General features: G+C 38.0%; 1 protein-coding gene and 1 long non-coding RNA gene across 2 annotated transcripts; both read left to right on the forward strand.

Moving 5' to 3' along the window:
• The first annotated feature begins 3383 nt into the window (after positions 1 to 3383).
• LOC134217781 (uncharacterized) lies at positions 3384 to 4166 on the forward strand. Its single transcript, XR_009981162.1, has 3 exons — positions 3384 to 3518; positions 3585 to 3850; positions 3920 to 4166. It is a non-coding gene; the product is annotated as an uncharacterized LOC134217781 (long non-coding RNA).
• Positions 4167 to 10343: 6177 nt separating this feature from the next.
• Positions 10344 to 12433, forward strand: LOC134217782 (metallophosphoesterase 1 homolog). The gene is made up of 4 exons (XM_062696599.1): positions 10344 to 10565; positions 10652 to 10859; positions 11348 to 11976; positions 12036 to 12433. Exons 1-4 carry the CDS (start codon positions 10470 to 10472, stop codon positions 12213 to 12215), a joined length of 1113 nt encoding a protein of 370 aa, XP_062552583.1. The 5' UTR covers positions 10344 to 10469; the 3' UTR covers positions 12216 to 12433.
• Positions 12434 to 13135: the final 702 nt, after the last annotated feature.

Consider the following 13135-nt stretch of genomic DNA (forward strand, 5'->3'; position numbering starts at 1 on the left):
GTAGGATGAGTACCGAGCTCTCAGTTTTAGACCGCACGTGCCGTTTGATAAGACGCCATGTTTTTGACGTAAACTACGTCTAAGGGGAAGACTCTCATACAGGGTGTAAAACGGAAATTTCCAAATTCGAGACCGTCACGAAATTAGGATAGATTTCAAACGCTAATAGCTCCTTTATCTTTCAATGGATTTTCGAGATTTTATTATCAATCGAATCGGCAACTCTCCAGCCTATTGGAACTATCAATTATCAACGTAAAAACATAAAAAAATCCAAATCTTTATTAACCCAGTAAAATTTCACAGTTTCGTTACGACCGCCGTCTGCGGTTGGTTCTTGCGCTCTACTTTTGTGCGGTGATTCGCACAAAAAGTACAAAATAGAACCAGAGCAATGACCGCGGTCGGAGCAAAAAAGTAGCGTTTATGAAAAAGTGCTACAGATGCTGGACATGTTCATGTTAGCAAGAGGTGAATATTAAAATTGATTATCAACTTTAAACAAGGTTACACTCTATTTGTTTTGACGGGAATTGGGTAAAATTTCTGTGGGATAGAAAGAGAGAGCAATGCAATTTTACTCAGTCACTGAGTAGGTGAAAGTTAGCGTGTATCCTACTATTTCGGCAGCATCCCTGTAAAATAACATTTCAAAAGCATTAATCGCCATTTAATAGGAAATTAACTATTGAATGCATTAATCACTCTAAGTCGAATAACAATCGGAGAAAGGCATCATCACCACTGTGGAATAATAAATTTGCGGTTTTTAAATGAAAAATTTCAATTGTCATATCCAACCATTTTCATATATAGTGAGTTAGGAGCCGTACACATATTATGTAAGCACTTATGGGGGAGGGGGGTCGGTCAATATCTTACGCTCCATATAAATAAAAAATCATTTGTATGAAAAAAATCTTACATGGGGGGAGGGGGTTCGAAAAACCCAGAAAAACTGCTTACGTAATAAGTGTACGACCCCTTACGCCAATTTTGTTCGAAACATAAATGGATTGGTCTGCGATCGAACATGATTTGCGGAAAAACTACTCATTACATGCGGCAAAACGTTTACCAAAACAAGCCTCGCTACCTCCCGACCCCATATATCCAACATCCCAATGGTTGTAATTTGACTAAGCACGCACGCGCGGTTTGAAGTTTGTATGAGAATTACTATGAGAACAGTATTTTTTTTGGAAAACCGTTTTGCAACGTTGGTCATTAATATCTAAAAATATATGAGTACATTGGCAACATAGAAAACTTAGCAAGTGAATAAATGTGAATTGCCAAACCATTCGCTGCTTGCAAGAAAAATTATTAAGGAAATACTAAATCGTGTGAAAAATGAAAAATCGTGAAAATTGAGCACGTAAAAGAATAACATATCAATAATGAGCATTTTTATTTTCTTTATACTTTGCTTACGAAAATCCGATCGGTTCGCAACAACAATCGTCTTACAGATTTAGAAATATTCTACGAAGTCTTCGGGTTGATTATATTTAGGGGGAGATCCTCCAGTGCCGGACACATAAGCCATTTAACAAAACAAACTTTAACTATCCGGATTATGTTTCCATTTATACCATACTAGCAGAACGTACCCTGCGCTGCTAGGGTTTTTACGTTTAACGTTCGAAATGTCATTTTCTGCGTTGATTGCGACGCCGCACTCTAGATCATTTTTCGAGCGATCGCATTAGGTTTTCTCCAAACTCGCCCTAATATTGTATTTTGACAATTTTCCCAACTTTTCCTTTAAAATTTACTAACCTTTTGCATATTGAAACACAGCTGATCCCAATACTAATCAATTAGTGAGGAAATCTCGCAAATCGGTCATCCTCTTCGTGTGTTATATTGCTTCAAAGGAAGAATAGATAGAAAAAGGAAAAACAAAATATGACTATTGACCATTGATGATTCATATAAACTAGGTATATTTGATCATTTGAACACGTTTTTCAACGATGAATTTTGGTGAAAAATTTTACGATTCAGAAAAATGTCTCCTAGTACCGGACACTATTGCATCATGTTCAAATGTGACTAAGTTCCTGTTACATGAGTAAAGACATCATTCAGAATAGTAAATTCCTCGCGTGCTTTAAGTTGTAAATATTAAAAATTGTTAGTGGAGCTTATTTGACTCTTCAGCTACATTTTTGATATCCTAAACCAAATTCCCACCTTTTGCAATGTCCTCTTCAATTTTTGTTTCTGCTAATTTCTGTGACTTTCTTAGCAAGAAGAAACAATTGACAAAACAGGTGTGAAGAATTTTTATTCAACATCAAATTTTGTACAAAGTTTATCTCATGAAGATCTGATATTCCTTGCCGTTAGAAGCCTTTTCAATAGCATCCTTTTGTACTTAATAAGATGAAGGAGGGACCTCTGCAAGTAGTGTCCGGTATTGGGAGGTGCCCGACGTTGGGAGATCTCCCCCTAAATAGTTAATTATCCGCCTCACGAAACGATCCCTCACATACGGAGCGATTTCTATGGTAATTTTCATACAAACTTCAAACTGCTCGTACTCAGTTATATTACCCAAGTAACCATAAGCATTATAAAATTGTTTTAATATAGCATTAAATCCGTTTGTAATGCAGGTCTTTAAAGCTAAATAGCTTTGCGTGCTAATATAATGTTCATTTGATGCCGCAAAAGGCGAAATAGCGTGCCAATCTAATGCTATGATAAAAGCACTTATATAGCACTACTAATGCTTTTACAGTGCAGCGAAATAATCCTGTCAAATGTGACAACCCGTTAATGGCACTGCTAATGCTTTTAGAAAGCATACCTTGGGTACGTTATATAATTTATTAATTTTGTTTTTCATCGCTATTTTCAGTTTGCATTTTTATTTAATTAGATATATGCAAACAAAAAACAAAATATGAAATCGGTTTTCTTTGTTTATTTATATATCTTCCGCTCTCGCCGTTTAGAAATAAGATGAAATAATGTTGCTATGATAATTCAATTTCCTTGATGGGGTCTCGAACTGTGGGTGTCTCGTTGCCTGCTCATCGCTCATCGTTGAGGTGCTCCTCTGCTGCCAGGGCCATTCGGGATATGTATGAATGCGATGAAAAATTACCAATAAAAACTTCGTCCATTTGATTGCAATTCGATATCAGTTGTGTTGCCAGAACGCATATTGAATTCTCAGAAACTTCAAAGCTAATAATTTCTATATTTGTTACAATAGTATTATATGAACCTAAACGTAATATTATTATTAATACATTTTAATTTTATTGCTTACTATAGCATACCTTTGAAAATAATAAATCATTTTATTATAAAAATGCCAAGTTTTTTATTGCTGTAAAACTGGCAACTTTGGAATTAAAACCGATGGACGAAAATGTCAAATGTATTTATTCATAAAACAAAACAAACAAATTCGATACCAACTAATATTTTATTTTACCAGTTCTTCATACCTATATAGGTTTGTTTTTTAATCGTTTGTGCTAAAACAATATGAGAAATCGGTAAGTTATTCAGAAATACCTGAAATAGAATATGCGAGAGAATATGCGTATACATTTTTATTATAGATGCCATGACCGCAAAGCGCAAACCATCCGAAACCATATTTTGCTCTCGGTAAGCCTTCGCTGTGAATATTCTAAAACGGATGGACACAAGGGTGGACAACGGAAGTGCGAAGTGGCTGTGATGTGTTTGCTGACCAAATGAAATACCTATTATGCTTGCCAAGTTTGAGAAAAAGAAAAAAATACCCAACGCACCTATAGGCACCAGAGTGCTTGACGCCTATCGGTATGAAACTAAATGGAATCTTTCTGCCAGATTAAGTAATGTAAGTTTCAACTTTATACATAATTTAGAATAGGTATGGAAAATGGACATTATTTTTTTCCTTTTACAGAAAATTCTTGAACGAAAACGGATGCAAAATGGATTTGGAACGGATGAATGTGGACCACGGATAATTTTACAGTTGCAAATGTAATCCAGACCAGGCGATTTTTACCAGTTTCGATGTATTCCGTTCTGGTGATCATCGAAGGAACAAAACATTACGTGACATTTGAAGGCAACCACAGAAAAACGAAGCCAAATTTTGTTATCGTTGATGCGATGGGTCCTGGTCAACCAGAAAAGAGGTCAAGCGGAATATAAGCTAAGAGCCCGCACATAGCATACATTTGCGTTGCGTTTGACAGTTTTCCCATGGGAAATGTGTCAAACGCAACGCAAACGTATCCTATGTGCGGGGGTCTTAAGAAGAAGAAGCTATCGACGAACGAGTGTATGTAGATTTATAATATGGAAGTTGTAGGTATCATCAGTTATAGCTGAGTGAGCGGAATACATAAAATGTCTGTGATGAATCAATCCTGGGAATCAATAAATCAAGACAAAATTTTCAAAACGACTTATCTGCTTTTGTAAACAAAGATTCAAACGACGATTTGACGAATCTGATAGCTCTCCCACGCAAACCAACACCATCAATAGGTAAATGAAGGATTCCGCTACCTGTTGATGGTGTTGGTTTGCGTGGGAGAGCTATCAGATTCGTCAAATCGTCGTTTGAATCTTTGTTTACAAAAGCAGATAAGTCGTTTTGAAAATTTTGTCTTGAAATATGCTTTTGTCTTACTCGTACGTCAAGGGTGTGTAAAGCCTATACATAACCACTTTAAAAAATAACTTTTGATAGTAACCCCGGAGATCCCAGTGTTATAAGTGTATACCAATCTAATTAGCTCGCTGAATTGGGGTAATATCCGAAGTGTATTTGCATTGTACATAGGTATACACTTTTGTTTTGGGTTTTAAACACTTTAGTCAAGAACTAGACTCTTGCTAGAATTCACTAGAACAAAGAAAAAAAACTTATTTTTGTTATGCTAACAAGTTTTTTGTGTTAATCTTCATTCAAGAAATTTTTAGCCGAAGGCTGGTTCATCATTGACTGCGGCTTTTAGTCTCCAACTGTTTTCTATATTAAGACATCAACACCACTAGGTGTATTGATACAATTTTCAATGAATTATTAGAATTAATATAATCCATTGACTATATTGCTGACTACAATTACGTATCTATAAATAGATTGATGGTTTGCATTCCTAATGCCAATTTAAAGCAAATATGCACTTGAAATGTCCGGTGTTTCATTGCATTAAACCGAGCAATTAATGAGCATTATAGACAAATATAATGCTAACAATAATGCCACATGTGTCAAGGCTTCAATGCATTAGCAATGCTAATATAGAACTTATATGCTTATATGATGCTACTGTTTAGCTTTGAAGCAGCTTAAATGCCCATATAGGGCTATTAACATGCTATGACTTAATGCTTACGGTTACTTGGGTATAACCAATTCAGTTGAAAATTTAGGAGGTTCACCAAAACAGCAAATGTTATCATTCAAGCAAGCGCAAAGGTAAAAAAATCAATTACTCTAGGCTCTAACCAAAATAATTATCTTATGATCTGTTTTACGTAGTTTACGTCGGGCGGTCGTATCTTGTATATAACCCTTCTGATTTTTTTTCACAAATCAGACACTGTGCAGTGCAATTTAGAAGTAAAAAATTATTCTACGGTGAGTCAAAATAAATAATTACAGCCAATTTGTGTATGAAACCAAATAATAAACATTATGAAAAAATATATACTAAGCATTATTATTTTCTTCTCTTCATTACATATCTGATTAGTATTAAATCGGTTCTTTTATTACCGGTGCCTGCACTATTTTTTGCAGAATCTCTCAGAATTTCGTACCAAGTGCTCAGTAGGGCGTTACCGATCAACTCGGTTATAATGGATCAATCAAGGTCACTCATTTTGCACTCACCGCATCAAAACAATGGCGGCACTGTATACGCATATTTCTATTCATGTGTGTTTGACAGAACATGTCTACGGTGGCGCAATCTGTTCATTTCATAGCGACTGTTTTTGCTTATTGATTGGTCCATTGACATTTCGCTAGCGGGGATTTAGAACCGAGACCTCGGTAAATGTTTGAACTATTTTACTGAGGTGACTACCGAGAGCTCAGCTGTTGAGAAATCGGTAATTTGACAACCGGGCTCGGTAATCAGAATTAAGTGTGAATTGTGAAGATTTCAATTAAAGATGCATGGCCTTTCTGAAAGAGTTATCAAAAGATTCCTTCCGAAAAGTGAGAGCCAAATACTACACGTAAAAAAATAACCTTATATGTTATGGCAAAAAACCATTCGAAAATACTTATACTCTTCATTATGCCACCTAATGAATGATCCCATATCAAAAAGCTAATAACATTCATAAGTTAATGAAAAGTATAAGTTTCGGAATGTATGTGACTAATGCGATGTATAAGTTTTTCTTATACCTATAATTAAGCGCCTGCTTTGGCAAAAAAGTATTAGAAATATTAATAATAAATAACATTAAATTTTTTTACGTGTACGTATCAAATATCTGTATCGTTCCAGATATTTTGAAAGCATTTCTTCCTGTAGCTTTGAATGGTAATTTGGGGGATTCCAGAAAGGCAAAATCTTGAACTTCACAGGCGTCTCTCTACCCAACAAACAAGTTAAGTTGGATAAGCTACACTGAGATTAATTACCATCTAAATTATATGTGCAACGCACATATATTTTTGCAATCAAGCTTTGCAAATAAGTTTTATGATTCATGCACATAAAATTTGAGAAGTTGGTGGCTCTTTAATTTTATGTGCAACGCACACATAAAATGAATGCACATCTAATATAATTTATTTGGTTTTTCCAATATACTCTAAATGCAACTGCAAATGTTATTCATGTGGTTTGCGTTATAAACCAAATGCATTCAGTTTAGTTTCTTTTTGGTTATAAAAAAAATACAAAAATACAAGGCATTTTGAATTACTTTTTTTATTTTATGCTAAAATAATATCGATGATGATTACAATCAACGCTTCCTTCCGGGAATGGACCCTGAAGGGGACGGTATCGTAGAGTAATTGGGTGGCGGTTACGTTGGTGGTGACCCTTGATGTAAAAAACATAGATGAGAACGATGCCGCAACCTTCAACCTGAATGATCCGTGGTGATGTGTTTTGATTTCGCATTTGTTTCTTTTTCAACAGATGGTTGAAGAACCGATGTTCTCGGTGGGGGACTTTTTATATCCGACGATCTTTTTTCCGATATCGATGAAATGTTGACGCATTTTATCAGTAGCGATGATTTGTTCAGAGGCCGTGAAATACTGGTGGTGATTCGGCTTTTGGTTCCTAGTCCTGATTCAGCATCTGGTGACAAATTTCCTCCAGAATTTCTATTGGCACTTTCTGAACAAACATATTCCATCACTTCATCGGCCAGAAAAATCAAGCGGTCGCATACTGGGGGAAGGTCTCGAAGTCGTTTCATTCCGGCTTGAAGGCGTATACCTGAAGTCCTTTCTCGCGAAGTATTGAAAATGACAGCTATCTTTTTCATCGGTAAAATATGGAAGCGGAAAGCGAGAAGCGGAACTGGCTGCTGTTAAAATTGTCAATCCATGGTGCACACAAGTCCAAGTCAAGCATTTTAACTAAACTGGAAATAAAACTTATTAGTAAATATTCTATGCGTAAAATAGAATTAGCTTACACTTTGCCGCCATAAGAGAAAAAATCGAGCGACCAAATGATCGAGTGACCAACATTCCAACACAAAAATGTCTATTAGTTAGCTATTGAGTTTTATGTGCCGGTGTTGATAATTATCAACTATCGACCCTTGCACATAAAATTCACTTGCAGATCTAATGGTATGTAAATAGATTAAACTTGAAATTCATATATTTGCATTTTAAATATTGTTGTTGATAAATAAATTTCAAATGCTGCACATGAATTCGTGATAACGCATTTCGATTCCTTTTTATATGATTCTCGCACATACAATTTAATGGAGGTTTCATCTCAGTGTAGTTTTTTAGCTGAACATGCCAAATTGTGGCGAAATAGGCTCTTTATCAGATTCCAATGCTTGTTGGGTAAGCTCATATGTCTTTCTAATCGCATAAAGTTTTTCTTGAATCTGACGACAGTTCGTCACTCACACTCAACCTCCCGTGAAATGTGGTTCTGAGACGAACCGACAATGCGCCTTTCCAATCACAGGCAAAATCAGAATTTTGAAAGAAAATTTCTTTTGTCTACTCTGACATCAACGTCAGATGATTTGCCATCCATGGAGAAATAACTTCTGCAGCGCCACCAAGCAACTATGATTTGCACTTTGAAGTATGTTCGTCTCGGCTCAACCTCCTCTAGTGTATCTAAGAAAAAACGATTTGTTGTCAATAATTATTTCCAATTAGAAACAGAAATAAAATCTGAATTTTGAAAGAAAATATCACTTGACTGCTACTGACGCCAAAGTTTCTGCAGCGTTGCTCTCCGACGAGCATTTGTGATTCTGATACTGACGGAAACTTCCCTCAGTACCGCGGGAATGCAACCGACGCCATTGTTTGCTATCAACCCTTTCTTTTCATAAAATGCTGGTCCTGAAAAGAGTTGATTTTCAATCCACAATGCGTCTTTCGAATCACTCACAGCAATGAAACGTTAATCCGAACTTTGCGTTAAAAATTCACTGCTGCTGCTAACCAACGGCCAATCGATGATTTTCCGCTAAGACGTTAAAAATAAAAGTTCAGAACCGCCACTGATATTCCGAAACCACAATCGACGCCTAAGAAGAACATTTTTTTCTTTCACAAAGCGCTTTTCTAATCACTGCGATAGAAGCGAAACGATAGTCTGAGCATTACGTGGATATTTCTCTTGAGTACTGCTACTTTCGGCGACGGCCAGCGCATTCTAATCCATTGTATTTAATAGTATGGGAAAATCTTAAAGAGTTCGTCGATCGATCGAATCGATCGAAAATCTCGAAAATCGGTACTTTAGTGAAGGTCTCAAATTTGAATACAGTCGCGATTCGCTGGTTGGGCCACGACCTCGGCCTAACTAACGAATTCGGTTTTTTAGTTGGGTCAACTGACAGCCATTTGAACACGTGTATTTCGACTTAAACATCGCAAATGATGTCCAGTGACGCCCAATCCCGTTTTCCGTGTTTAAATTGAATTTTGACGTGCGGTTGCTTTTTAGTTGGGCCATTGCCCAACCAGCGGAGGCCCAACTAAAAAGTGACTCAAGTATTAAGATCCAAACCAGGAAATCCCGACTGTATGCAGAATTACCTCCCTATCTTCGCAAAGAACGTAATCCTACGTCAAAAATTAGCCCTCCCCCTAGAATTTTTCGTTAGTTACGCCAATGCTTTCTGTCCTGTCCAGCAGATCTCCTGCAGCGCTACGACGTCGAAGTTGCCTATAGCGACTTGCAGTTCCATGTTCCAAGCTTCCAATCGTGATCCTTTATTCGTCGCCTACATAGGTCGTTGCCGATTGTATCGAGTCGTATTATCTTCTATGTCGTTCGTAATGGTTGTTTTCAAAGGTGGCTTATTGGGCCTGCGCAAACCTCCTGTCTCGTCGGAGGGCCGTCGTGTTAGGGCTGTTTCGCGTCCCACCTAACACCAGGACTTGAGCTTGTGTGCTTTGAGCGGCACACGGTCGCTTTGGTGGAGCCTACTTGCGGATACATGCAGCTTTTTATAGAAATTTAGCAGAGCCCACTGTCAAACCCCATCACATCCTAGGCAGGCACCACAACTCGCAGATGGCCTGGGGAAGGGATCATCAAGCCCTTGGACATAGTCCCTGCTGCCCGCTACCGACTCCGGTAAAATAAAGTAGCTGTGTTACTTAACTAATAGGAAACATGTTATTACAAAACTGCAAAAAATGAAAATCATTCTGAAGAACCAATTTGTTTTCTAGACAATATTATGCATCCCAAGATAAACACTCAGATCGTGATCATCTCAATCAGCCTCCGTTGAATTGCGCTGGAGCGCGCCCATTTACTTTACACACGGCGGCTATTCAACTATGGCAACCCCATTCGGCGGCTTATTAAATTAAACAGCACAGACTCACACCCTGTGTAAAAGCTTATGGGCGCGCTGCTGCGCAATCTTTGCTTGCGCGTTATCACCGCGAAGAGTTGAGCGTTTAAGAAGAGCGCGACAATATATTGGCTAGACAAAGTTATACATAATTCTATATAAATATCTATAAATTCGTCGGAAATAACATCTGTCGATCCTACCGACGAGAACCGATTTAGTCGGGAGGATTTTTCATGGGAAAATTATTCTGAAGGACTGAAATAGGGTCTTTTTGGTCTTTTTCTTTTTCACCTTTTTATTCCGTATAGATGCTGTACTAGAATAATAATGTTTATGTTGTTATCTTTTTGTGTGTTTACTTCCACCATCTACTTATCTTATCAGTATAACAGAAACTAAAATTGATAACGAGCCCTGTCGGAGCCATCGCCATCGACGTCATGCGGCTTCGGAACCTGCTGTTTCGCACGCTTATCGGAGCCACTTGCTTGTTTGTGTTTAACGAGTTTATTATCTATTATCTGGTACTGATTCAGGTATGTCGAGTGGTCCTACTAGTAGCAGCTTGTATCTATCGGGAGCGACAATAAATTAGTAATCATAAAAATCAAAATACTTCTAGTGTCAATGGCCTGGGAAATCACGGTCCGTGGATGGCCAAGAACCGGTCAAGGTAATGCTGTTGGCGGATACCCACCTTTTGGGACCGATTCATGGGCACTGGTTCGACAAGCTCCGCCGGGAGTGGCAAATGCATCGAGTTTTCCAGTCAGCCATGACCTTATTCCGCCCGGAAGCTGTTTTCATCCTGGGAGATATATTCGATGAAGGTAATAATGATGAACAAATTGGAGTTTACTCAAGAATAAGCCACTTACCGTCCAGTATTAATTCAAGTTCGTGTGTAAGTATTGCATAGTTTAGTAAATTTGAATGAAGATTAATTTCGATCGTTTCATAGATGAGCATTAAACTACAAATTCTTTTGAAGAATCGAATAGCGAGATAATAGCCCTAGAAACCAGTTAGTTACCTAGACCACACGAGAATGGAAAACACTCAATTTTCCCTAAAAGTACATCTTATCGTCAGATACGACAAGAGTTTGTATCCTTGCTTTGAACCTATTTTTGATTAGCCTTTTGATTAGTAGCTACTTCTTAGACATATTAAGTCACTCTTTTCTGGTGGAGCAATTCATAAATTCAGATGTCTGTTCATTGGGCTAGGTGTACGTCCCGATGTAGTTTTTGCCTTGCTCAATTTAAACTGGAAACAACCTCAGTGGATTTTGATTTTTTTTTTTTGTAAAATATAGGCAACTGGGTAAACCAGAAGGAATTCGACTTGTACGTCGATCGCTTCAGAAAACTGTTCCACACACCCCGAGGCACAGGATTGTACAGCATCGTGGGAAACCATGACATCGGATTCCACTACGCCACCCATCCGTATTTGGTACATCGGTTCGAAAAGACGTTCAACAACACCGGCGTAACGTTGACCAGCATCCGCGGAGTGAATTTCGTGCTGATCAATTCGATCGCCATGGAGGGCGACGGGTGTCAGCTGTGCGAAACGGCTGAGAAGGAAATTCGGCACGTGTCGGCCATTTTCAAGTGTGGCCGTGGCGTTGGCCAATGCAGTGGAGTGCCCAAGCTGGAGGAGTACAGCCGACCCATAGTGATGCAGCACTTTCCAACGTATCGCGATTCGGACAAGGATTGCAAGGAACACGATGCCCCACAGGTGGAACCATTCCGGGAGCGATGGGAGGTGATTTCGAAAGAATCGACCGATTTGATAGGCGAATTGTTGAACCCTCGGTTGGCTTTCAGTGGCCATTCGCACCATTATTGCTTCGTGGAGAGAAACCGGTTGGGCATTGAAGAGTACACGCTGCCATCGTTCAGCTGGCGAAACAAAAATGATCCCAGCTTTATATTGGTAAGAAGGCATTCTGTTTACTATGGTTTATTTGATGAAGATAAATTCATTATCTTTAGGCGAAAATATCTCAAACTGGTCACGCAGTATCTCGCTGCATGATGCCTGTGGAAACAACGGTTATCAAACTGTACCTAGTCGGAGGTATTCTACTGGTGCTGAGCTCGATCTTCCGATTGGTTAAGTATCTCTGTCATTTAAGTGTATTGTTCAATGCTCGAAAAAGCACTACAAACTAGCCAAGTAATGATATTATTTTCATACGCTACCATGGGAAATGTTTTATATTGTAAGTGCAAAGTGTGTTATAGATAGTGATATTCAATAGAGTCTCAGAATATAGCGGCAGGCCATTTTATTTATTTTAAAACATATAAGTTTACGTAAAAAAGTTATAAAATTAATTGTATACATAGATGCATTAGCTATTAAAGTTTTTGATGTGTGCTGACAAATACATCAAATGTATCACAACTATTTCAGATAATGAAAGAATATCCAAAATGATAATCGTCTAACGAACGATTTCTTCACCGTCGCTTAAGAATCCACATGTCTTGGATAAAACTCGAACCCACAACCTACTCTCTAGATAGATCCGGATTTTGGTCCCCGTGTATTTGAAATGGGGCCGGGCCGGGCTTATGTAAAAATACATTGGAAAAAATGTCTGCGGTACAAATTCCCGAGGTGTGAGGCTGCCTTAAAGAATTTCAATAAAGAACTTCAGTTGACCATTTTTAACCCCCAAAAAGTGGCGTCGCGTAACCTAACTTTTCACTTGTGCACTGATTCAAAAAATGAAAATTATGATAGATTGACAGCCCAAATTGAAAATAAAATTATCAGAATTTTTTAAACTTATCGAAATTTAGTTATTCTATGTATACTTGCAGACAAATTCCTTAAATTTAAGTCCATTGCACAGGTAGATTGAGGTTAGGAAAACGCCACTGCTCCCACCCACCACCACGTATTACGTAACGTTATTCGTATGGAAGGTTTCTAAAATTTGTATGGGCCGTAACGCTCTGATTGACCCCCTCCTACCACCTGAACCGTTAGGTAATTTGTGAGTAGACCCTGTCCCTAACCCTAACCGAAGCATAAACAATACCCCATAAACTTATTTAACATGACCAACATCTACAAGAACTCG

Source organism: Armigeres subalbatus, chromosome 2, assembly GCF_024139115.2.
Source record: "Armigeres subalbatus isolate Guangzhou_Male chromosome 2, GZ_Asu_2, whole genome shotgun sequence".
Lineage (NCBI taxonomy): Eukaryota > Metazoa > Arthropoda > Insecta > Diptera > Culicidae > Armigeres > Armigeres subalbatus.